This window comes from Triplophysa rosa, linkage group LG6, assembly GCF_024868665.1.
Source record: "Triplophysa rosa linkage group LG6, Trosa_1v2, whole genome shotgun sequence".
Classification (NCBI taxonomy): domain Eukaryota; kingdom Metazoa; phylum Chordata; class Actinopteri; order Cypriniformes; family Nemacheilidae; genus Triplophysa; species Triplophysa rosa.
The window spans coordinates 13,420,268-13,446,045 of record NC_079895.1 but is presented as its reverse complement, the minus strand read 5'-3'; the positions used below and the strand labels follow the sequence as shown (position 1 = coordinate 13,446,045).

At 38.0% G+C, this 25,778-nt stretch overlaps 1 protein-coding gene across 7 annotated transcripts in view; it reads left to right on the top strand.

The window, feature by feature from the left end:
• The window catches only part of lrch1 (leucine-rich repeats and calponin homology (CH) domain containing 1), a 57,084-nt gene that overhangs the window by 10,667 nt on the left and 20,639 nt on the right, over window positions 1–25,778 (top strand). For 5 of the 7 annotated variants that reach the window (XM_057335316.1, XM_057335317.1, XM_057335314.1 and 2 more), the window contains exons 2-14: window positions 8,713–8,857; window positions 10,159–10,285; window positions 12,942–13,047; window positions 14,549–14,685; window positions 14,762–14,892; window positions 15,951–16,038; window positions 18,490–18,595; window positions 19,060–19,145; window positions 21,211–21,278; window positions 21,983–22,045; window positions 24,157–24,234; window positions 24,370–24,406; window positions 25,540–25,653. In XM_057335316.1, coding sequence (XP_057191299.1) covers window positions 8,713–8,857; window positions 10,159–10,285; window positions 12,942–13,047; window positions 14,549–14,685; window positions 14,762–14,892; window positions 15,951–16,038; window positions 18,490–18,595; window positions 19,060–19,145; window positions 21,211–21,278; window positions 21,983–22,045; window positions 24,157–24,234; window positions 24,370–24,406; window positions 25,540–25,653 — 1,286 coding nt within the window. The remainder of the gene's footprint in view (window positions 1–8,712; window positions 8,858–10,158; window positions 10,286–12,941; window positions 13,048–14,548; window positions 14,686–14,761; window positions 14,893–15,950; window positions 16,039–18,489; window positions 18,596–19,059; window positions 19,146–21,210; window positions 21,279–21,982; window positions 22,046–24,156; window positions 24,235–24,369; window positions 24,407–25,539; window positions 25,654–25,778) is intronic. The other 2 variants (XM_057335313.1, XM_057335315.1) reach the window with 2 other exon arrangements.

Here is a 25,778-nt window from a genome sequence, read left to right as displayed (position 1 = left end):
AATACTTTTTAAATGGACACTTAATTTTGTCTGCAGCTATACTGTCTGTGTGGTTGGGGTATATGCCCACCCAGGATATCTGCTAGTCCACCCTTCTGCACCTGGCAGGAACCGGGCCTGGTTTATGTCAATTTTTTAGTAAGATTTCAGTATAGTATTTTGCGCTCTTTTTGAGATGCGACTCAGTTTTTAGTGACTTTTCTGCATGAAAGTTGCATTGATACATATGTTTGATTTTTATCCATAGCAACTCATAAAAAGTATTTAACATGTCTAAATACTATGGCATTAAAGAGAGTTTTCTAGGCTATAAAAGATGAAAAAGCAAATAAATCGTCGTGGTAGTTGATTCAGTCATTTGTGAGAAAATCTGCACGATCACATTTGTGAGAAAATCAAGCTGAGAGAATCTCATAAAAAGGTGAGACTTAGGCCCAATCCCAATTCTATTTTCTACCCCTTCGCCTATCCCTCGCCCCTTCCCCTTGCCTCTTGAAACAAAGTGGCAAGGGGAAGGGCTACAAATTTTCCGCTAAGAAATGGGACACCACTACTACACTGTTATACGTCATCATATACGTCGTTGCTAGCTCGTCACGTCAGAGGACATGTGCCGATGCACCGGGTATATGACATAAAAATATATTTTCTAGTATCGTGCAATCAGTGCTGTCCGCTAGCAAACTTTAGCGATTTTTTTGCAAACGTTAAAAGAACATCACCGTAAATACAAACACAAGATTGAATGTAACATACATAAAAGGAAAAATTGTCATAAAAATCCTTATTAATGGCAAAAATTACTTACATTTATGGGTCTGCTTGCTCGAGTGAGCGGCCATGTTGGAAATTTCTCTTAGCCCTTCGTTTGAAGTGAGGTCCCGAAAAATCTTCGTTTGAAGGGCTATCTGGCCCTTCCCCTTCCCCCTAGCCCTCCAACCAAAAGAGAATTGAGACACCACTACCCCTTCACGTGAATGCGCCAAACGGAGGGGTAGGGGAAAGTGTAGGTGTAAGGGGTAGAATTGGGATTGGGCCTTAAACACAGTACATTTATATGTTACACCTTTGCATTTTCTCTCGAATTGCATTATGTATTTGTAAAACGCTTTCTGTTTGTTTCAGAGTTTAGTTTCTTTTGCATGAAAGGTTGCATTTGTTTGCAAAACGCTGGATTTGTTTGTTAAGTTTAGGCACAATTTTCACTCCATAGTTGTTTAGTACAGGGAACTGTGTGCACGCGACCACTGTATGATGTCAAAGTATGTCGTGAGCGGCGGGGCTACTGTCAGACAGCCCGCTTCCGTCTGAAGTAAAGTTACCGACCGGTAAAGACGCTTTCATTCGGAAATTTACTTCCGTGCGGCAAGTCCCGTGCTGTGTCTTTCTCTGACACTTTAAAATGCTCCACACACACACAAGCACGTTTCTCTCTCTCTCTCTCTCTCTCTCTCTCTGCGCTGGTTGCTGCTTGATCGTATCACGAGTCATGTTCGGTAAAATTTATCCGGCCACTTCACATATTCGGCCGAACTTGCGTTTTTTATTATATTCAGCCGAACATTTTCGGTGGCCGAACATTCGGTGCATCCCTATTAAGAACAGAACACCCAGATATGTCATTGGGGAGTCCACGATTTGATCACTAGATACAGAAAGACTAAATGTGCTAATTATATCAGAAGTCCTGTGGTTGGTACTGTAGTATAAATCAGACATTTCAGCGAGTGATCTGAAAATGAATCAGGGTCCCACTGGCTGTCAGAGAGAAACAGTTTGATTATTCAACAGAACTCAAAGAACTCACACGCTTGGCATTACAGGGATAGTGGGCACACAGTGGAATGCTGAATGGCAGAAAAGCACATACACACAAACCCAGCTCTAACCCTCCACTAGTATATGCATTTGCACTGATGTGTACAGTACATGTTGAAATCAGAACCGTTTGTTTGAATACACACAGTAAATAAATTCTCACACACACTCAGCTGATTATTTTCCTGCTTACAGTGCAGATGTAAGCCGCAGGATTAGGCCACACCCAGTTGACCATAATGATAGACTTTAGCGTCAGTTTCCCACTTCAGAGAAATACTGTTTGAGTGAAAGAATGAGGAAGAAGATTAAATAAAGATATCAGATATTTAGAAGATGTAGTTAGCTCAAATGCATTACTCACGGTGTGTCCGCTTTTTCCATATTTGTGGTATTTTAAATGTCTCAGCAAACAGGCTAAGAGTTGAAAACCCCATACAGTGAGGATACCATGACAAAGTCCCATACAGTAGGTTTACATTGATGTGGGGATTTTGGTCATATCCAGGGGCCAGAATATTGCAGAGCCTTGGGGGTGGACATTTCCGAATCAGAATCAGAAGGAGCTTTATTACCAAGTATGTTTACACACACAAGGAATTGGTGACAGGAGCTTAGTGCAGAAGAAAGTGTACACATGGTGCGAACATAGTGCAAATATACATTAAGATAGAAAAAATGAGAAATGAAATAAAAACAATAATGCACTATAAACAAAAAGTGAAAAAATATAGAGAAAAAACCAACATATATATATTTTTTAAAAGAGTGTACAGATGTTATTTACAGGTTTAACCTATTTTTGACCAAATTGGACATGGGAATGATGGGATGTCCTCATTTGGAAAAGGAGTATTGTGTGGGTTAGTCTAAATCTGAATGGAGACAAACCATGAACTGTTTTTTTGTTTTAATATACAGCCAAGTAAACGCTCGTGTGTGTGTGTGTTCTCTGTGTGCCTTGGTGAGGGGTTAGTTGGATAATCCATGCCATCTGTGCCATTTTGATGCTCTTTGTTTGTTAACATTGAAATAAACAGCCTCCCCACCAACTGCAGAACAGAAAGCCAAAGGTGACCCATACTGAGTTGAGCTTACTGCAGGCGGAAAAAAGAAGAGAGAGATATTTCTGGATGACGAAGAATGGGAGGATTTGACTGGTTGAGTTTTGATGTTCCTGTTAAAAAACAAATCAGACATCAGAGGAGTTTTTTTATCATGCAGTATCCTGGAACTCATCATGTGGGCATTTTTCTAGTGTTTCCCTGGTCTGTGTTTTGTCTGATGTCTCTCTCTCTTTCTTGGCTGTACCTATGATTGTGAGTCAGTGTGAACGGGACATTAAACCGTGTGTGTGTCGGTTTCAGAGGTCATTAGGCTTGCATTGGTTTTAAATCAAGCTGATGATTTTTTTTCTCTAAACACCACTGAAACGGATGCAAAGCATGTTAGAGGAAAACATGATATTGCCAGTTTAAGAGCCTCTATATCTAGTGAGGACCTGTAAAATGTCCAGACTATCAAATACTGTATTATACATTGCTGTTTTTAAAGTATCATTTGTAATATTTCATTGGTATGATGAAATAGGCTTATCTGCACAGGCTGCAGATTTGAACTGCGGGCTAAAATGATTAAATTATCACACATCTGTTCACTTTTCTACTAAACTTGCATTCTAATAAAAGTCTTGTATCACACTGAAACCCTAGCCAGTCAGAATCAACTACTTCAGAGCGCAGTGTAATAAGCACATATAAATCATAATAAACACTGCAATATTCCTTAAAAATATTTTGTTTTGATTGTTACTTTAATTCTGGTTAAGAATCACCCACTTGGACAGGAAAAGACCACAGTTCGTTTTTTATATGTCATAGAAATGGGCTTTCTGAACTGGTTAATATCTAAATTAAAGGTGTGTAGAAGACATGACTTTGCTACCTAAGGGACTGATTTAGAAAAGATTGAAACCAGCAATGTTTGTTTTTTGTGCTTACTGCATGGGACAGTCACATGGCACATAAAACTTAACACTCCTGATGAGTTGTCCAATAATATTTTCTCATCAGTAAACGTATTCTCTGAAGATGAATAAGCATTGACTGGTGGCACTTTGAGCATGACGGTTGCTTCAAGCACACAGAAGACCCATTTACTGTAGGTTACCCGCCATGTTTGCTCCAGTTTTTTGACGTGAAGATAACTGACATTGCTTTAAATAGAATTACTGTACTACCAGAAGCAAACCTTTGAAATCTAAAGGCGTAATATCTTTGTGTTTTGTCAGCATTTATTTGTGTCCATCTCTTAAAGTTTTGTCAGGCTTGTTTTAATTCATAGAAATAGTGTGTGTAGATCTTTTTGTAATAATAGCCCTCACGCAGTCTTTCATAGGGCTGTGTGTATGGTTGTCATGGAAACACTAATGCAAAGTGGCAATGGTCTAAGGTCACTGCCAGAGCCGTTGAAAAACAGAGTTGCGACACTCGCATAGCTGTCCGTTGGAAGAGTGGAATGCGGAAGTAAGTTGTGTCATGGAGGGCTCTTGTCTTTAGTTCCAAACATTGCATTGAATCCCATTCATTTCGCTGTTTCCCAAACACAGTCGCAGGTAATAGGGATGCACTGAAATGAAAATTCTTGGTCAAAGCCGAATAAACATGAAACACTTGGCTGAATTGCGAACATGGCTTTTCGTATTTCTTCTATTTATTTAGACAATTTTTTTCACTATTGCATAAACTGAATGGTAAAAATGTGCTTTTTATATTTTGTCTTGCTTTTCAATATAATACAATATAGGCTTGTGCTTGTACATTTTTATTTGGCGGTAATTGATGAAGCTTTTATTACGGTAGACGGTAGTATCACGGTGATGAAATGCATTTACAAAAACAGGTCAAAAACATAAGCCAATATCAGTGTTATAGTGTCATAAACAAGTTTAATAACCTTTTCAAATATAAACCAGTAATAAGAAATAAATAGAAAGTACAGCTTATTGATAATTTGTCAGAATGCAAATGGCAATGCAATCCATGCAATTTTGGCGCTTTAGTTCGGCTATTTGTTTCTATGTGGTATTCAGAAACACGTAAATATGAGAATTGCAGCGCTCCGCCTTCCCCCATTCTTTTCGACGTGAGGCTGTTTATTGACATTTACGTGTATGACGCTTAAGGCCGAAGTATGGTCTGTCCGTCCGTGTTTGCGCGCCGTCCGCATGACGCAATTTTCGTCATCACAAGGGTCCGCGGTCATTCACACACGACCTGCCTCGTACAACAGCGCATGCGTGAAAAAGTGCACTAATTAAGCTAAGAAGAATATCCTTCTCCATACTGTTTGGATGTTGTTCTTGTTTTCTTGCTGTTTGCTCGGATTGTTTGCAATGGCGAAAACATTTCCTCAATCATTAATTTGCAGTGGGTCTGTGAATGACGCGACTCAGCGCTGCCCTCTGACGGTCTGGTAGAGCACACATACTCATTTGTATTGCGCATGTGTTGAACTCGGACGTCTGTGCTTAATCCATTATGAGTATGCGCAGGAAGAGTGTTATTGTATCCAGTCAAAGGAAAAGATAAGGCACATTTTTCTTCACAGTGATTTGACATGCCCGCAATAACACTACCGTGCATTTTCACTACCGCGGTGTACCGTATTACGGAACACCGGCACATGCCTAATACAATACAACTTAAATAAAACTGATCAAAACAAGTAGGCTAAATTAAAACAAAAAAATTAGCCCTCTCTTGACTGCTGAAAGAATGTACTGTACTCTGTACCCCTACAACAAAACACTTCATTAAAAAGTTTCATTCAACATTATAAGCTAAAAATATGAATAAACGAAAACTGTTGGATTATTATAGACCATACTACAAAATGATAAAAAAAACATCCTTGCAAGCAATTCTGACTGACAACCATTTCAGTTCATGTCTCTCCTCCAAACTCCGCCCACAAAAGCTGACTGTTCTTTCAGAAGGTGCACTCGTGGCCGGGATGCACAGAACATACTTTGAAAAGTTGTTTAGTATGGGGAACTGTGTGCACGCGACCGACCACTATATGATGTCAAAGGATGTGGTCAGACTACTGTCAGACCGCCCACTCCAGTATAAAGTACACAAGGTACCGACCGGTAAAGACGCTTTCATTCAGAAATTTACTCCGCTGCGGCAAGTTCCTGTTGTGTCTTTCTCTGACTCTTAAAGGGGTCATATGGCTGAATGTGGTTTTCTTTGTCTTTGGTGTGTTATAAGTTGCCCATGCATGTATTAGACACGTAAAATTGCTCAAATTAAAGTGTCGGAACAAAAGATGCATTCTATCTAAAAGCGAATGCGAACCCAGACCTGCCTGAAACGCCTCGATGAATGTACGTCACTTCGTAACATGATTTGACTTAAGACCGCCCAAATCTAAATGCAAGTGAGGTGGGCGTACTTGTAAATCTCATTGTATCGTCACCGCCACAGCCATGTCACGGAGAGGTAAAAGACTGTTTGCCCTGCCAAAAGATGAGACAACTAAAAACGAATGGTTACATTTTATTTACAACACTGTTCCAGAAAAGTACAATCCGAATGTTCAAGTTTGTGCAGCGCATTTCACAGATGATTGCTTCATGAACCTGGGAGAGAGATTAAGACCAGCAGTGCACGAAAGCTTTGGTTAAAAAGTGGGGCCATTCCAACCATAAAACTTCACTGGCCCTTCAGATTCGCAACCTGTAAGTATATTTTTATTGTAAAAGACATTGTTACGGACTAGCGCGAGTTGAGTTTGTCGTGTGTTTGTGATCTGCAAATGCAGACGCGCGCGCAACGTGAAAAAAGACAACATAAGTCCTAATAATCAGTAATAATGTTCCCACTAGAGGCAAAAAATGTCATGTTTATAATGTCTTTTTATATTTAGTATTTATTTTGGGTTTATTGTCTTTGTTGAGTCGCGACGAGACATGGCGTAACACTGGTTGTTCAAGAAGGGCCAAAGCACTCGGGTTATTTATACCATTCCCTGCTGTAATGCGAGCTTGTTTCTATCTCACACAAACTCTGTATGATGTATATGGTTGTTTGTTTATAGTCTTTATAACCTCGTATATAAAAGGTAAAACAGTTAGCTATAGTTTTTAACTATTTAACATCATATTTTTTTTATAAAACCTTACCAATCCTTTACATCCTGCTCAAGTTGCGCTGGCAAAGTTGATGTATCGGCTTGATCATCTTCATTTTCCGTATCGGGCTCGAATTGATATGAGGAAGTACCGATGACATTTTATCACCTGTCAGTACAACATGATGTTCCGAATATGGTAAGAGGTGTTACATTTCCGTGAAACGCTTGCAGTATTCGACCAATCACTATGCACTGGTTAACTGGCCAATCATAGCACACTTCGCTTTTCAGTGCGATGAGCTTTGTAAAAAATCAGCGCGTTTCAGAGAGGCGGGGCAAAGAGGAGATACAAACATTCACGGTATGTGGAAAATACAGCGTTTTTGAACCTTAAATCGTGTATACACATTGCATTCCCTCTAAAACAAACGATAATATTAGTTTTAGCCCTGTCATATGACCCCTTTAAAAATGCTCCAAAAACTGCAGACACATATTTATTCGGCCATTTCACTTATTTGGCCTATATTTTTGGTTGCCGAACATTCAGTGCATCCCTAAGTTGATAAAATATACTTCTATAAAACAAGCTGTTTTATTATAAGGATGTTTTTGAAACAAAATATTGTTTTCCTGAATAAAAATGTATTTTCTGTATCTGTATGTGTGGTTGAATGATTTTCTAGAAAGACTGCTCATTAAATGTTATCTACCCTCTCCCTATATAAATTATATAATAAAATCTCTTACTGACTGAAATTGTTTGTCTTGTACATTTTCAGCGTTCTTTGTGGTGCATTTACTTGCAATCATTAATTATGTATTGAGAAATTACTTGTGCATTTTTATGTGAATGTCTTGTTGTGTTGGTATTTACTGAAATTTGTTGCAAATACAGCTGCTTCCATTGTCTCTCCCGCTTAAACCAATCAAACAGACTGACAGTTTGGAATTTTTGAGTTCATCGTATTGAAAGTGTGTCGTAACTCTGTTTTTCAAAGGCTCTGGTCACTGCTAGAGCTGTCATTTGTAGTATCATTAAATATGGGCAAACATAAAGCACAAGGACTACGTAGAAAGATCAAACATACACACACAGCTTTAGTGATATAGTAACGTATTAGTAGTTGTTAAAAAATGACAATTTGTTGTGAATGAATGTGTACAAATGCTTTGGTGTATATTATAATACAAGAACATGATAGCCTGGAACATCAGTGAAATATAGACTACTCTGAGAAAATCACCTTGTGGTTAAAACATCACACTTACACACACATACTTGTTAAATGGCATCTTTAAACAATGACATCAGCCTAGGCCTGTGAAATACTGCTCTCTGGCACTGCCTATTATGGCTTTTGAACTGAGAGAAAGAGTGTGTGTGTGTGCTGTGCGTGTGTGTGTGTGTGTGTGTGTGTGTGTGTGTGTGTGTGTGTGTGTGTTTAGAGTTTTTAGTGTTTAACCTTGGGTTCCACTTCTTCACACACTCAGAAACTCCTAATGCACAATTCACACATGGTTTTAAGGGTTCCTTTCCATTGATATCTACAGTTGTGCAAGCTTGCACCTCCTTGTGTTGAGTTGGTGGAACTACAACAACAAATTTAGAATGAATGAGATTCAAAAATGAAAATGTGAACTAAATTACTAAAAAAATGAATGAATAAGTGTAATGTGAAGCTGCTCTATTTCCTTAATATCTTTAAACCAGTTTGGAACACTAGTGTTAACTAAACTGTCTTTTTCTTTAAGACCTGTCGAAGAATCGTTTGGTTGACATCCCGTCAGAGGTGTGTCACCTGGTCTCCCTGGAAATGCTGAACCTGTATCACAACTGCATCAAGAGCATTCCAGATACCATCATTAGCCTACAGTCCCTTACGTGCTTGAACATCAGGTGAATATACACGCTAACACATTCACAAAATTGGACAAATATGATAAAGTGAGATATACTTGTAAAATGTTGTGTATGTATACTGTTAATATTGTGAATATTTACTAACTAGCAGCAGTATGGAGTGTATACAGCACAGTATGCAGTAAGCACATTCAGACAGCTGCACATTGACTCTGTCTGTCTCTGGCCAAATGTCCTGTCTCTTCAGCAGAAGGCCTGATATTAACACTGTTTTCATTAGCAATGTAGGCTGTTATTGAAGCACTACTGTAGCGGTGAACATACAGAACTGTGGCACCAGCAAGTGTATTCACATTTTCTTTAGAAATGTATGTGGGATTTGTTTTGTTAGTTAATCAAGCAGTGAGAGATCTTAACGGTTGAGAATCATGATAAACTGGAAACAGGAAATCAAGCAGAAAACAAGGAGTGTGAGGTAATACAAATAGATATGATACAAATATTCAACAAAAGTGAAAGGAAAAGGCAGGGACACGCATAGATTGACATATTATTCTCTCAAAGTTCTTTTTCAACACACACAGCTGTACAATTTTTTATTTGTCTGTCATCTTTTAGTCATAACAGGAAGATTGCAAAGTTCGTCTAATGCTTTTCATGAACCTAGGAAAACTTCCCTGAAGTTTCGCTTTTCCTGTTAAATTATTATTGTACGGTAATGTTCTGTGGGGCAGACAGAATTAATGATGTGTTACAGGAACACACACACACACACACACACACATAAGGAAAGCATTATTAGTCATGTAGTGTGTCATCAGTTAATAATGTATTTTTGTCTCATCTTTTGGGAAAAAATATCTAAACCGATCCTATAAAGAGTATAAATTTACTTAGTAAGAAAATGTTGGTTTAAGAGGATATATTTGTCCGCTAAACACGTCCATACATTCCTTTTAAGCAAGTTCATAAGAAATTATCTTAAGTCATATCGCCAATATGGACAGTTACATTTTTTTATTTAGCAGTTAATACAGACGTTGTTACTAAACACTTTAGGTTTTTTGGGATGCCACATTTATTCCGCCATGTCACTTTGCCACATTAGCCAGCGCAAAATCAACAAAAATGTGCTGAGTGCACCCTTAAGGATGTTTAGATATTTGTTTGTGTGTGCGTAAGGTTTTTCTTAAAATTAAACTCGATTAAGTGATCAAAGAATTGGTCAGTAATTGGCCAGTATTCTCCTGCACATATAGCTCACTCTCAAAGCTGTATATTTAGTAAGTTATGAGTAAGATATTGTAACATGTTTTTATGAACATGTCTTGCTGTAGCCGAAACCAGCTGTCAGTGCTGCCAGCGTGTGTGTGTGGTCTTCCTCTGCGAGTGCTCAATGCCAGCAATAACAAACTCAACGTACTTCCAGAAAGCATTGGCCAGCTCACCAGTCTCATGGAACTGGTAAGTGTGTGTGTGCTACTGATATCTGCATGTGTATGAGATGTTTGTGGTACCTGTTCTGTTTTGTGTATGTGGTAACACATTGACTCACTCTTCCTCATCTATGCTTGTCATATATATGAAGAGTTTAATTCCAAAGTGAGATATCATCAATCAATCAATAATCATGTTTTTTTTGTGCGTTTCAATGAATATGTCAAATTGCATTTGGTTTGTTTCGATTTAATCCATAATAACTAAAAAAATACTGCTAACTAACCAATAAAAACATGATAACATAATAAAAAAAACATGAGTTTTGAAAAAAGTTATCTTATCTTCACTGAAAAAAGGTTTTCATTCAACCAATTAAAACATTTTAGGGTAATGATTCACATATACTTAAAAACTTGAGCCAATGAAAAATAAATAGCTTTTATTTTTATTTTTCATTGGCTCAAGTTATAAAATATAGATGTGAATCCTTACCCTAAAATTGTTTAATTGGTTGAATGAAAACCTTTTTTCAGTGAAGATGTGTTTGAAACAAACTCTTCATATTTATGCTATAGGGATGCTCATTTCGGTTAATTTCCCTAACCGAGAACCGACGCTCGTTATCCGAACATTAACTGTTAACCGATAAGATTTTAATATTAAATTGGAATTAAATTAATTTACATGCTGCGTCTCATTTCGAAGGCTGCGTCCTTTGCAGGTTGCGTTTGCTGGCCGCATATGCCTTCGAATGCGACATCCGGAGGACGCAGACTTCGAAATGAGACGCATCTACAGTTGACGAGGGTCTCTGTGATACGTTGAAAATCCAAACATTTTTTTCACAGATTTATTTTAACATGCAAACAGAAGCATAACGAATACATCAACAACAGCACCTGCATTCACATATTATCACATTTTCACAAACCTGCAGTTTTGGACATGGGAGGTAAAACTAAAATAATATAAATCCAAAGCATAAAATGAACATTCAAGAAAATAAATTAAATAATTAACAAATTATGACAAAACGAAATCACAGAAGAAACGTCAGAAAGTTTATTTCCGTCAAAAAGTTTGTCATCAAATAAAAATAGCATGCCTACCTCAATCCAAAGCCTGGCTAGTTTTTATTTAATGAAGTAACATGTTTACGTGTTGTGGGGACAGTGTGGAGCTTGTTGACAGTTAGACCCGCGGCAGAAAACACACTTTCAGATGGCATGAATGTCCCTGGAATGTAGGGATGTAGACGCCTCGGGAAGCGTGTTTCATTTGCTTTCCACCAGCAAGGATTAATATCCAAAGAGAGCACTTGGCCACTTAAATGTGTCTTAGCTAAACAGATATAAATACAAACATTATTTATTACTTATTCATATTTTACATTCATATTTGTACGTCACGTCTAAAAGAAGGCAGGGAAACCACAGGTCGCGCTGTTTTCTCCTCCTTTCCAAAGCGCACTGGAGGCTATTAGCTTTGCATTGCTGAGCTTCATTTCGCTGCAGAGACACGCCGGGAAGACAGAGAATGTCACAGCCCGATTGTCCCGCGTCTACATTTATAAACTTGAGCTTGAGCAAGGCTGCCAGTTACGCACTCCGTTTGGAGGAGTAAAGCCCTGACAAATGTGGCCTAAACAATCAGATGAATTACACTCGTCCAGTTTCGTCAAGTAGCGTCTCGAAAACGTTTCGAAAAAAATATTTTTACCCGGAGGCCGCCATTTTTTTGCTTCAAAATCTGACGTCAAATGGTTGCAACCTAAGGCCATGTTCAGACCTGACTTCTTTTTCGAAGCTGCTAGCGTCTGATTACATTATAATCCTATGGAGTGAACCACATTTTCAAAAAAACGTCCTGAGCACTTTTTTTAAACACCAGCGCCGGCGTCTTTTCTGCAGCTCAGGGCGTCTTTTTAAGTTGAAAAAAGTTCAACTTTTCTGAAAAAAAAACACCCTACGTCAAGTTCCTTTTCACAGCTAACCAATGACAAGCGAGTAGCGAGACCTGTCGTTTCCATAACAACATGCGAGGAAGGTGATTGGTCGAGCAGGATCCTTCTCTAAAAAATAAAATGGCGGCCGAAGCGGTGCTTTGAACATATTTTTATATGAATTAAAGTTTATTTTTCACCTTTAATAACTTTAAATTGCATTTCTAGCGAGAAATTAGTACTGTAGTTTTAAAATATGTGGTTGGTTCTTGCAAAGACGGTCTCTGTTTATAATTCAAATAGACTTCCGTTACTCTGCCTATATGAGTCCTGTGTGCTGAGCTGCTTTCATGCACAAACGCAGCTTTTCTATTTACTAAAAAAGCACTCTCGTCAACTTTTTCTTGTAAAAAAAAACGTCAAGTGTGTTCATGGCCTTACACTGTTTTTTTTATTTCACATTTATAAAGTCAATGACATTGTTAATATATTAAGCCATACATCTCTCAATACCCAAGGTTCCTTTTAAGGGTTAAACATTCAATATGAACATCCCTAATTTATACTGAATGTACTTCTTCATTCTCATATTTTCTCACTTTGTCTCTGTATATCTATATTTATTTGTAACCCTAAATGCGTACTTTAACATAGATGGAAAAGGTTTGTGCAGAAGCTTAGGTTGGAGAGAAAGGGAAACTGTAACTCTAAACTCTTCCTCTAAATGTTTCTCATCAGGATGTGAGCTGCAATGAAATCACTGCTCTTCCACGTCACATCGGCCGACTTAAAGCCCTGAGAGAACTCAACGTGCACCGAAACCTTCTCTGTGTCCTACCAGAGGGTGAGTCTGCAGTCCGTCTCTATGTGTAAATCCCAAAGCAGATTTTAGCTTGCTTCTCTGATAACTCCATAGCTACTCACCACACTGGCCATAATTTGCTTCGTGCTTGACATCATACAGGAAGTCTAACCTATGTTTGACCTTGGCTCCCCCACCTGCTTACTCAGGTTCTAGTTTTGTCAGACTTATTTACCACAGACGTATTTTGAACATGTTAGGCTTTTCCTCTGAGCTTCGGGCTTCTCTGAACTTCTAGAAATACGTTCGGGACATTAATCCTGTATTTTCAGGGCCGCCAACATTTACAAGGCATTATAAAATCCTCATGTGCTACATTCCATCATTTTTTGCTAAATGGGCCATTTTTTGTCACATATTACAAAGAGTTAACAAAAACGTAATAAAACTCTTTATATTTATGCTTTACATGACCATAATATTCACTCACAAGGTTTTTTTTTTAGGAAAAGTGGACTGCCAAGAACATACTGTAAATGTAAAGTGTGGGTGTGTTCCTTTAAATAAAAGCGAGAAACTTTGCTAAGTGCTAAAATGCTCTTCTGAGCCAAGCATTGTGTGAAACATGTGGTTGGAGTTATATCAACAGCTTACCTTGGCAAAAAAGAATTGTGACTGAAATGTAGTGGTTTAATTATTTAGCTAAAATTAGGCCAGTTTAGTACCTAATGAAGCTTAACTTTTCAATTCAAATTGCCAGAAAGATCTGCTGATAATTCAAATACTTTCACACATTGCCAGATAGTAGTTCCCAGGACGGGTTTCTAACAGGAAATTTAAACCTAACAAATACACTATTTCTTAGAAGATTTTTATATAGATAATATCTTTGTGAATCTATCATATAACGCTTATGTAAGCTTTCAGTATCTTTTAGTCAGAACTGAGTTGTTTGCTTTTTTTGTTTGCATGTGTTATTTGACTGGTTTTAAGGGGTTGGTTTCACTCTTTGTATCTAATGTACTGTAATAAATCTGTTTATCTGATCTGAACCCACACACATTTTAGATCAGGTCAAGAGGTTATGCGGTCATAGGGAAACAATCTGGTTAATAATTCCCCAATGATTTAATAGCAACATTAAGAACTTTTTTGTTTATACAATTTTTTTGTTGTACAGCTCCAAACTGTTTACACATTTGAACAATGACAATAACTATTACTATACTTTTTTATTGGGCAGTTTGTAATACTGTGTTTGTTCTGTCCATGTAGCTCAGTCATTATAATACATGCTTGATTGAATGAGCTTTGTTGTAGATTTTTCTTTCACTTTATTGTGTGTGTGAGTGGGCATATACTTGGCTACAGTTTGGCGACAAAACTGTTTATGAAAGCGAGCTCATTTTGACAAATCCTCTTCTATGCTGCTACTTTTGTTTTCCAAAATGCGTACGTTTTTTCAGTCAAACAGTAGAGCTATTTCAACACAAAGTCCTCACCGCGATAGAAAACCAAATGTGTCATTGTGTGTTTGTTTTAGATTTAGCAGATCTACCTCTGGTCAAGTTTGACCTCTCCTGTAATAAAGTTTCAACTATTCCTGTCTGCTATCGAAAAATGACCCAACTTCAGTCACTACAGCTCGAGAACAATCCACTTCAGAGTCCTCCAGCACAGGTAGCACACACACGGCAATTGTTTCATACCTCAGCTGTCTCACAGCTGCCGCTGACATGAACTCTAATGCTTTCAGATCTGCATGAAGGGTAAGATTCATATATTTAAATACCTCGCCATGGAGGCGTGTCGCAGTGACAAGATGGCTGACGCCCTGTACCTGCCCGTAACGGACCGCCTCAGCTTGACACGGCCCACCAATGGGAGGTCAGTCCTCGGGACTATTAATCACATTTACTTGACAAACAAAATCAGAAAATGCAAACAAAATATTCCAGGACTGTCAGTCTTTTTGTATCCATGTATGCGTGAGAGACTTTTTTGCAGGCCTAACAGGAAGGTTCCAATTATTTTTTGGAAATAAAAAAGGTAAGAAATTATAGGTGCCTCCCAAATCGCACACTTATGCACTATTCTACGCCATATTGCGGTATAAATAGTGTGAGTAGTTCATTCACATTGAAAATTCTCAAAAAAGAAGTGCACTGCAAGTACCCGGATCATGCTGGGCAGAACAGATGAAAACTAAATTAAATGCACAAATTGATTTTTATGCACACGCATTGTGCCGTGCGATTGACGTCATTTGCGCTCGTCTGGGAGACCACACACACTTCCGGTTAGAATAAAACCGTTTAGTATTCCATTTGGGACGATACTACCCCTTCTAAAATTCATACACTACATGGTTGAGTGCATAGTGCATAGTTTATAGTGTGTCATTTGGGACACCGCTTTAAGGTGACAGACAGCACTATTATAAACATCCTATACATCTTCATCTTCAAACCTTAGTAGCAATATCTGATATTAAATGAATATCTTGTCATAGGTAAATTGCAAAATGTGTCTAAATAATAACAATATGATATTTTTGACCAAATTAAGCAGCCCTAGATGGCTGTTTAAATGACCTGAATGTGGAATACAGTGTGGAATCACAGAAAAATCCAGGTCGTGTGTATATGTGTGTGTGTTGCGTGTCATTATTATCCTTATCTCAAGAGAATCCTTTTAATAGACTGCGGGGGTCACTCTTTAAAGAGAGAGAGAGAGAGAGGGAGCAAGACCAGAAGAATTCTTCGCCTTTTTCATGAGAGAGCTAAGCTTCTACCCCTCTCTCTCTCTCTCTTTCTTTCTTTCTGTCTGTCTCTCTCTCTCTCTGTCCTACATGACCCTTGTTAATGTCTAAACTTCTTTCTCTCTCGCTTCCTTTCTTTCTCTCTCTCTCTCTCTCTCTCTCTCTCTCTGTCTGTCTGTCTCAGCATTGAGGACATTGATCAGCACAAGAAACTTGACAGTGACTCTGGGGTGGGCAGTGACAACGGAGACAAGCGCCTCTCGGCTACTGAGGTCAGTGTTTGTTTTTCTTTTATTTTGTTGTTTTAAGCAGTTTTGTTGTTTTTGCTTACGGCTATTTTCAATTAAAAGCAGTGGTTACTGTGCTGCAGTTTGCACTATTAGAACAGAGCCCAAATGCTTTAGGGACAAAGATGTCATTCATGTTTGCTTGTAGCTGACCGTTATCATGTAATGCTCGCTGTGATGGCCACATTGGTCGTGTAGTTTAACCAAGCTCAGAGTGATAAGGTGACCGGTGATGAAAAGATTAATGGGACGTTTTGTTGTAACCATCCTTGGCCACAATGTGACTAGATCAGTTTGTTAGTGACGTGGTTCTTTTGTCGGTTCTTCTTTGCCCTACCCACACTGAAGGCTGATTGATCTAAAACCCTTTCACATAATTATATTAAACATTAAAGTGCTAGTTCAACCAAAAGGAAAATTCTGTCATCATTGACTATCCCTAGTGTCATTTCAAACCTGTATTACTTTTTTCTTCCGGAGAACAAAAAAGAAGGTATTTTGAAGAAAATTTGTAACTGAACAGTGGTGGCACCGGTTACTGTTCTGCAGTAAAAAGAAAGTCATACAGGTTGGAAATGAGAGGAGGGTGAGTAAATGGGACAGAATTTTCATTTTTGGGTGAACTATCACTTTAAATGTACTCTGATTTATTGTGAATTTATTTAGTCTGGCAGAAATGTGTTTACTTGTGTTAGGATGGTGAAATATTTTGGTAAGAAATAATTATAAGACTAGCTATATTTTCAACAAGTTTCATTGGTTGTTGAGGTTGTGTTTTGGACTTGAGTAAAATGTTTCTCATTATTTAAAAAAACGTTTTATCTGAAGGTGTATGCAGGGCCGTCGCTAGTGGGGTGAAAGGTGGTGACAATTCTAGGGGCCCCCACTGCCCAGGGTCCTCACAAAATCCAACAGTTATACTATAAAGCCACCTTTTTTGTCATTAATATGAATACATGAATTGCACGTGAGATTATAATGAAATTCACATTCTAACTAAAGACGTAAACACATGAACATCTCCAAGCTGCTCTCAGAGTTTACTTCACATGCATTTCACTGTTTCCTTTGAGAAAAGCTACTCGCACTGAAACTCAAAGGTCTTTGCAATGGCCCACCAAAATAAAAGTCTGGTTAATTTGAACAAATTATGACCCTCACATAAAAAAGTACAGTAGTACACTTGTAGCATAATCTGTATAAGTTACTATTAGTTTATTGTCATAGTGAGGGTAAAGTATAGTATAAGAACAACATTATACTATATACAACAGTATTCTAGAAAACATCTAGAAGAATTAAAATATAAAAAATAGACTTGTAGAGAAAAAAATTGAATTTAAACAGGGCTCTGCACGATTCATTTTGTGGGGCTTTTGTATATGTAGATACATTTATTGGCTTTATTTAATTATATATTATGCAATACCATATTATTTTCATCGAACATTAAGACTTTAGAAACATTTAAGTGGTCTATTTATTTACATGACTGTATTCTTCTCAATTCTTTAATGTTAACTTCAGTTATTTGATAACAGACTGATTGATAAGACTTTTATACAGTACTGCTGGTCATTTTTACATCTGTTTTATTTATTATGATTTAATAATGTATTGTGTTATTCTTTTATTAGTTTGTTAAAAGTCTTCATGCATTTATTTAAGACAATGTTTCATAAGTTCCTATAACATTTTTAAACATTTAACTTTTAAAATAGGGTTTACAACAACAATACTATATTATGTTAGATGTAAATAGACTACGTCAAAGTGATATGATATAAAACTTGACATAAAATGTCCCTCTATTAGTTGGAAGGCGGTGGGGGCCCACATCAATATTTTTTCAGGGGGCCCAGAATTCTCTAGCTACGGCCCTGGGTGTATGCTTAAATGTCTGAAATTAGTTCAGTAGACAAAAACATTATTTTGCAAACATACATTTTTCGTGACAAAACTAACATTTTATTTAATTAAAAAAAATGGTTTTAGAAATGGATGTCTTAGACTGAATTATGAAGAAAGATCAGCCAATAAGAGCACAGAATAGATGGGAACTCCTTTAATATTGTTTAAAAAGCATCTCCGGGTGAGACCTCAAGAAGCTGCTTGATAAAATGACAAGGACATTGCATTACATCATAACATGTTGTAATTCATTTTTTTAGTTACAATATAATTCCCATAGTTCCCGTTTATTATTATTCTAAAATGTGGGGAAAAATGAACAAATAAGTGAGAAAGTGTCCCAAAACCTTTCACCGGTAATGTAAACTGAGGGTCAAATTTTGAAAATCAGATACACTGAAATTTGTGATTGGGATTTTCTCATTTTTACAAACTAGTTTCTAAAGGTCATTCTGTAGTAAATCAAATTGATTGTATATAAGATAGCCAAGTAAATGAGTGTGTTTGCGCGTGTGTGTGTTCCAGCCATCAGATGAAGACAGTCTCAGCTTAAATGTGCCCATGACCAACATCACAGAAGAGGGAGGCTTGAGCAAAGACGACTCCAGTGAACACATCAGCGCCCTGACAGGTGCCTCTCCCACAAACACACACACACACTCCAGTGTGTGTGCGCGCTCAGGAAATTAAAGGCCTGTAAAGAAAAACATCCTCGTGCTGGGCTGACACAACATTAGAGTGATACTGTAGATGGCAGATTGGTTTATTTAGCAGCCTGTAAGTGTGTGTGATTCAGGTTAAACCCAGGGGAGGGTCCGGGTCAGGAAGTGTTGATACTGGATGGGAAGTCTGTGTCAGCACATGAGGAGAATTGATGAAGGAAGAGATGAAACCTGAACACATTTCAGGAAGAAAGGAAAAGTGTATGTGTGTGCTTCTAAATTGATGCAAGGGATGCCCACTGTTTGTGTATCCTAGCGCTTGTGCGGTTCATGGATTGAACACCATTTTAATGCAGTTTCATGTTTATGACGACAATATAATAATTTTGCACAGTTTTTTGTGTTACCATGTGTGTTTGTGTGTAACCTGCAGCAGACAGAAGTTCATCTGAATCTCTTAAAGAACAGCTGGGCTACAGAAACTCCACCCTCAGCTCACCGTTTATCAGCTATATCAAGGTACAAGTTTTGTGATTGTCTGTCAGAGATGTTTGTGGTTAGAGTAGGATTTCCTGGATCTACCTGGAACACAGTGAATGTTGGTTTTTCCTAAACTAGTTTACATCCATTTCATGGCAGTTATTTTCCATCGCATCTTTATTGAAGTAAAATGGAGAAAATTATTCACTCACCCTTATGGCATTCCATATCTGCATGACTGATTTTCTTCTCTGAAACTCTTTGGTTTTTCTACTATACCTTGCTTTGCCTTTGTCACATACTTTCATTACAGTACAGTATATAAAGCTTTATGTTTATAAAAGTAGTTTTTATCTGTTCTCAAAGATTTATGATAAAAAAATTGTTGACATTTTTGTACTGCTTTTTAGGGCTGTGCGATTTGGGGAAAATATCTAATATATGACAGACATTGCAATTGCGATTTGATTTGCGATTTTAACTTTTCTAATTCAAGCTTCAGCTCAATATTGTTGTGTGGAGCACAGTATGGGTATAATTACCCTGCTGAAAGAAAACAACAACAAAAAACATTACAGAAATTCTAATTGTTTCCATTAAAACCATTACAAAATTCATTTTTGTAGTGTGTTTTGGGCATTATTCAAATCGGGCTTACTGTTGTTCAATTGGTTCCCAGCTTCAAGATTACATCACACCAATAGAATCCAAATACCAGTGCACACTATTATAGTTTCCATTAAAACAAATACAACTCCCATTGTAACCTATGAACTATTTTAATAATTCACTAACACAATAGAAAATGTTATGGATTTAAGGGTTACATAGGCTGATTTATTATTTTTTAAGTATGTGGGATTTTTTAAAACAAGTAGAAAATGTGCTGAATGTTTAATGTCATCCAAGTGAAAAAACAGTTAGATAGAATTTGCATTTGTTTGAAACGCGGAGCTAGGCGTGAGTTGACACAGGGTGCGCGCGTGCGTCAAGGAAACAGGCTGTGTGTGCGCATCAAGTTTAAACGGCTCGTCCGCGAGACGCGCAACGCGGGGAAGAGTCGCGCGAGTATGAAACAGGCTATGTGTGCGCATCAAGTTTAAACGGCTCGTCCGCTAGACGCGCAACGCGGGGAAGAGTCGCGCGAGTATGAAACAGGCTGTGTGTGTGCATCAAGTTTAAACGGCTCGTCCGCGAGACGAGTGAGTATGAAACGGGCTATGTGTGCGCGTCAAGTTTAAACGGCTCGTCCGCTAGATGCGCAACGCTGGGAAGAGAGCGAGTATAACACAGGCTGTGTGTGCGGTCTTCTGAATTGGACGGTTCTTTAGTATTTATTTGCCTAATATGATCGATCTGACTCTGCAGATGCCATAATAACACACTCTCTCTCTCTCCCGCTTTCTGTTTTTTTTTTTTTGATTAGGCATAACGGAGGTGCGCTCACTCTGTTGGTTAGCAAGAATGCCACTCAAAGCGGGCTTGGAACAGACGCGTTTCCTATATTTCACATCGTTCCACATCGCAGCCTCTTGCGATTAGCAAATCGCAACGTCTCATCGCGATTGCGATTCGATTTCGATTAATCGTTCAGCCCTACTGCTTTTCTTCTTTTTGTGTAAAATTGGCTGTTTCTCATTATACGTAGTTCTAGTTTATGATTACAATACTAGCTGTACTAGTTTATTGTAAGTCCTAGCTAAAGTATTTTAAATCTCCTATGTTCGTTAGAATATTAATCTTCGTTCCTCACCGTTTGATTTTCTGTATATGCACATTTTTCTTCTTTCTATTCCTTTCTTGTCATCCTTTCTGCCCCTTTCTTGCCCTCCAGATTTCTATGTGCCAGTTACTGTTAGTTAATCTGATAACATCACGTTGCATCATGGGATTGGTATGACAGCAGGCAGTGTTTATTTGGGCATTAGCAGTTCTCTTGTGAAGCAGTCAGTGTCTAAAGGAACATTGCGTGTATGAGTGTGTCTGAAACAGACAGTGTCAGATCTGCTCAATGGTGAATTACGGCCAGTCAGGCCTTTAGTCTGTGGTCACATGATGAAGTGTGCAGCTGGAGTTGATGTGTGGTGTTTGTGTGTATTTGAAGAGTCGCAGTGCTGACTTTGATGAGCCCCTCAGGATAGAGGAAGACGGCAACTGGACTTCAGAACAAACGTATGTCTTCTGTACATTTCACATATTTTATCTATATGTCTGTGTCCATCTGCGTCTGGCTATTTATTTTGCGCTCTTACTTCATCTGACAGGGCTTAAAGTGATACTTCACCCAAAAATGAAAATTCTGTCATCATTTACTCACCTTCGAGTTCTTCCAAATGTGTATAAATTTCTTTGTTGTGATGAACACAGAGAAAGATATTTGGAATAATGCTTATAACCAAACAGATCTCAGCACCCATTGACTACCATAGTAGGGAAAATTACTTTATCTTTTTTTTGTTCTGTTGAACACAAAAGACATTTTGAAGAATGTAGGACAGCAAACAGTTCTGGGGCACGTTTGACTACCACTGTTTTTTTCCTACTATGGTAGTCAATGGGTGTTGAGATCTGTTTGGATTCTAAAAGTAGAATTTTCATTTTATGTTTCATAATGTTTCCCATTGTTTTCCAGTCGAAATGTGTTTGGGATTATATGACGGTTAGAGATTTTTGTAAGGAACATTCAATGAAAAATATGAATAATTAAGACTTTGGAAGATAAAATATGTTGCTAAAACAAAGCTATTTGTCATATTTGTGACAGGCAAGTAAAATTGAAAGCTACAGGCCCAAATAGTCCAGCAGAAAAAATATTGAGCAGTGACTCAATTAGATCTCCAGTTAAACCTTACAGAATGTGTTACTGTTTTCAATAGGTCAAAGGTCAACATGATCAACCAGCTGAAGGAGGCTGTGGAGATGCTACAGGATCCTAACAGGTAGATCAACAGGTCAAACATCTTAGCTGATGTATGGACTGTTTCAGTGGCGTAACATAGTGATGACGGGCCCCAGTGCAGGCTATTTTGACGGGCCTCCTGGGTTATGAAGCACATACAAACACACAGCGCTCGTGTCTAGAAGGGAACCCATATAAGCGAATGTGTGTCAAATCTACTTAATTTAAACCAACTAAAATCAATATCTTATCAATAAATTGAAGTAGGCCTATGTATTCAAGAAATGTATTAAAAACAGAATGACGTAGCTATTGTTTCATGAGACATTAATAAACATAGTTATTGGTTGGTATGTTCCGAGTTGTTTTTAGAAAGTTGTGATGGATGCTGCAGCTCGGTGGAGACCTGCGACCAGTCTCCATTATTCCGTTATAAGTTGTAAGGATCCAGGAATATTTGCCCCACTTTCACTGGTATTCACATCTGCTTTTAAAAACACGAATTCGTGGTCTGACATGTACAAATTTCGACTGACTTTCCCACTGTGCTTTACTGGTACGCCTATGCTTTTATGGTTGCGCATCAAAGACCTGTCAAATACGGGAGAAAAAACGAAGTAATTGAATAAATCCTCGTAAGATATATCAGGCCACTTCATCCTCCCACTGTGTAATACATTGCGGTTGTGAAAAATATTCACCAGAGCTGTTTTAAAAGTGTTTTGAGCGTGCTCCCGCGGCGACACACTTCCATTGTTTTCCACCGGCCGGCTAATAATATGGAAGTCTCAACACAAAAAGGAAGTACTTCACATCGTTTACTTCCGCGTTCAAAAATAAGGTGGATACAATTACTGATGAACAATTTTTGAAAAAATGCAAAGTTTTTGAAAAATGCAATTAAAATGGGCGTGAACGCTGTGAGAAGAAGAGCCATTAAAAACCGGCGTAGGTTCCGGCATGGGAGATGGGCGCTCCAATCACAAGGCGCTGTCATGAATAATTAGGAGAAATGTCTTCTCATTGGTCAAGAAAACACAGTCTCATGAATAATAACGAGACACCGACGCGTCACATCTTTTGACGTTGGCTAGATGAGGATTTAAACCCGGAAGGCAAAAATAGCGCTCAAGTTTCGTGGCGCTTTAATGAGAAAAACAAATGTACGAGGGTGGATTAGAACACCGAACCTTAGAAAGGTTTAGCAAAAGTTTTACCACTAGAACACAAAGGCACACAAGCATTGCTTGCTTTTATTATATTATTAATATTTATATAAATATAGTCACTTCATCGCCAGGGACCCGCTTGCGCTATGGGCAGGACCTGCGTGCGCTCTTGTCTTAGGGCTGTCACGTTTAATCGATTAATCGATGATAATCATCTCATCGCGATTGTTTGACCTCATCACAATGGTTTCAGATCATCGCAATTATTGCACATCTCTATAGAAGACACTAGGGAGAGCTGTAGTGCATCTGCATATTGCATATTTTAGTGTATATATTGTAACTAAAGCATGGTAATACTTGTAAAATTTACCACCACAACACAAACACAAAAACTAAAGCATATACCATAAAAATAACCTGCAGTACAATTTAATATTATTTCAGTGTGAAAACCGGTCTACCAAAATCTCATTAACATAGAAGTAAACTTTTATTGTAGTCTTGCAAGTGACTAGAAGCTTTTCTGTGACTGATAGCATTTTAATGATGGCTTCAATTCACTCCTGATCAATTTACTTAATTTACAAATATTTGGCGGTTGTATTATTGACAGGTAAAAGCCTAAACCTTAAGTATGAAGACCCAATTTTTTCTTATGTATTTCCAAGAAAAGAACATAGTCTTTATATTCAGAACAATATGGTCGTTTCAAAGCTGAATAAAAAATTTATGAGAATTAAAAGTCAAAGCTCTAAAACAGACAATTAATCGTCATAATAGCAATGATTTATTAGACAATTAATCGTGAGCCAAATTTCATAATCGTGACAGCCCTACTCTGTCTATAGTTATGCCACTGGACTGTTTCTAACTTTTGTTTCATTTTTCTCTTGTTTTGTTTTCAGTTACAAGAATAGTACAGTTAAAAAACTGAACTGTGATGGTGTTTTTTACTTCTTTGAAACTGATTTGTGTGCAGGGTGAACATGAACTCCGCTGATCTGCCGGGTATTAAGCTCTACCCTGTGGAGATGGTTGATGTAGAAGAGTCACTCAAGTAAGTCACAACTGTCCCTCAATCATATGCTGGTAAAGCCACAATAATATTTTTTCACACCATGTTTGGTAATGTGTACTTCAGTTACTGTGCTTTGTTTCTCTTCTTTCTACACTTGTTTTTCTGTCTTTGCAGTGGTCAAGAGAGTGATGAGGGTCAGATGACACCTAAGGTAAACCCTCATCCATGTGTTTGTGTTTGTGTGCGTGCGTGCGTGTGTGTGTGTGTGTGTGTGTGTGTGTAGCAGTTCAATCTTTGTTCAGTCCTTTCAATCTTCATTGATGAGCCCGTTTTACTACAAGCAATGTTCCCCCTAAGCTCAGAGAATGCAGATTTAAAAACATCTATAGATTTCTTAAATCGAAGCCGAATAAATGGACTGTGTTACAACTAGAGTTCATTCTATTGATTTTTGTAAGAAATGTTGTGTGGAAGTGCTATATAATTCACATTTGGAGACAGCAGGACATCAGGGATCTTTTAGTGATTGTGAAAAACTAATCTTGACAAAATAAGTGGTGATGGGAAAATATCTTGAGATGAGAAAAACGATAAGATTAGATGAGATTTGATATTACAGTATATTGTATTATATATTATACTATACATTAAAGATTTCACATTATAGTTATCATTTTAATTAATGTGCAATCCTTAATTTGATCTTTATTGTATATTATAAACGGTTTTGTTGTGTAAAAGAGTTAAAGATAGAAATAAATGACATAATCCAGAACAAAAATGAGAGGGAACATTGTTTACAGGGGACCTTCCAGGCTGTCCAGTCATACGGGTTCCTCTGAACTTCTTGTTCACTTCCTCTTGCTGTTGTGGATTGCAATGTTCTCCAAACGTCTTCTGAGATCAGTGGGCTATTGTTGAAGGGTCGACCCTTTTACCTAAACTGCACCACATTTATGCAGTTGTCCACTCACAGTAGCCTTTCTGATCCCAGATCAGCACTGTTGTGCTATGCTGTCTGAAGTGGTTTTGTTGTGTAGTTGGTTTGTGTGGCGTGTAGTCTTTGCTGTGTTGTGGTCTTATTTGAATAGATGTAGCTATTATCATTGGAATATTACTTATTAATAAAGGATACTGTATTTAACCACAGTGTGTGTTGATAGACAGCAGCCACTGTGACGTGTTTGGGTTTTTATTTTTAGCCGTTTGTTTGCATTTAGCCTGAGAGTTTGTGTTATAGTTACAGGAAATTAAATTCCAGCTTAACTCCCAGGGCTGTGTTCTCACTGGTGTGGTTGGTAAGATGTAGAGTGCTGATGTTAAGGGCAGTAATTGTCATTGAAGGCAGCTCCTGGAGAATGCTGGGAGTTCCAGAGGAAGAGACGGTACATTCTAGAACGGGCCCGACTCGAGGCCCAGCTCGCATGCCAGCAGTATGCCCTGCACGTGGCACAACAGGTAACACAGCAACCTAGCCCTGCCATCCAACCTACAAATGCTCCTTTGGAAACGTGTACAGGTCAACGCTGTGTCGACTGGAGTTGATCTATCTGAAATGTTTCATTTTTGGGTGTGAATGCATT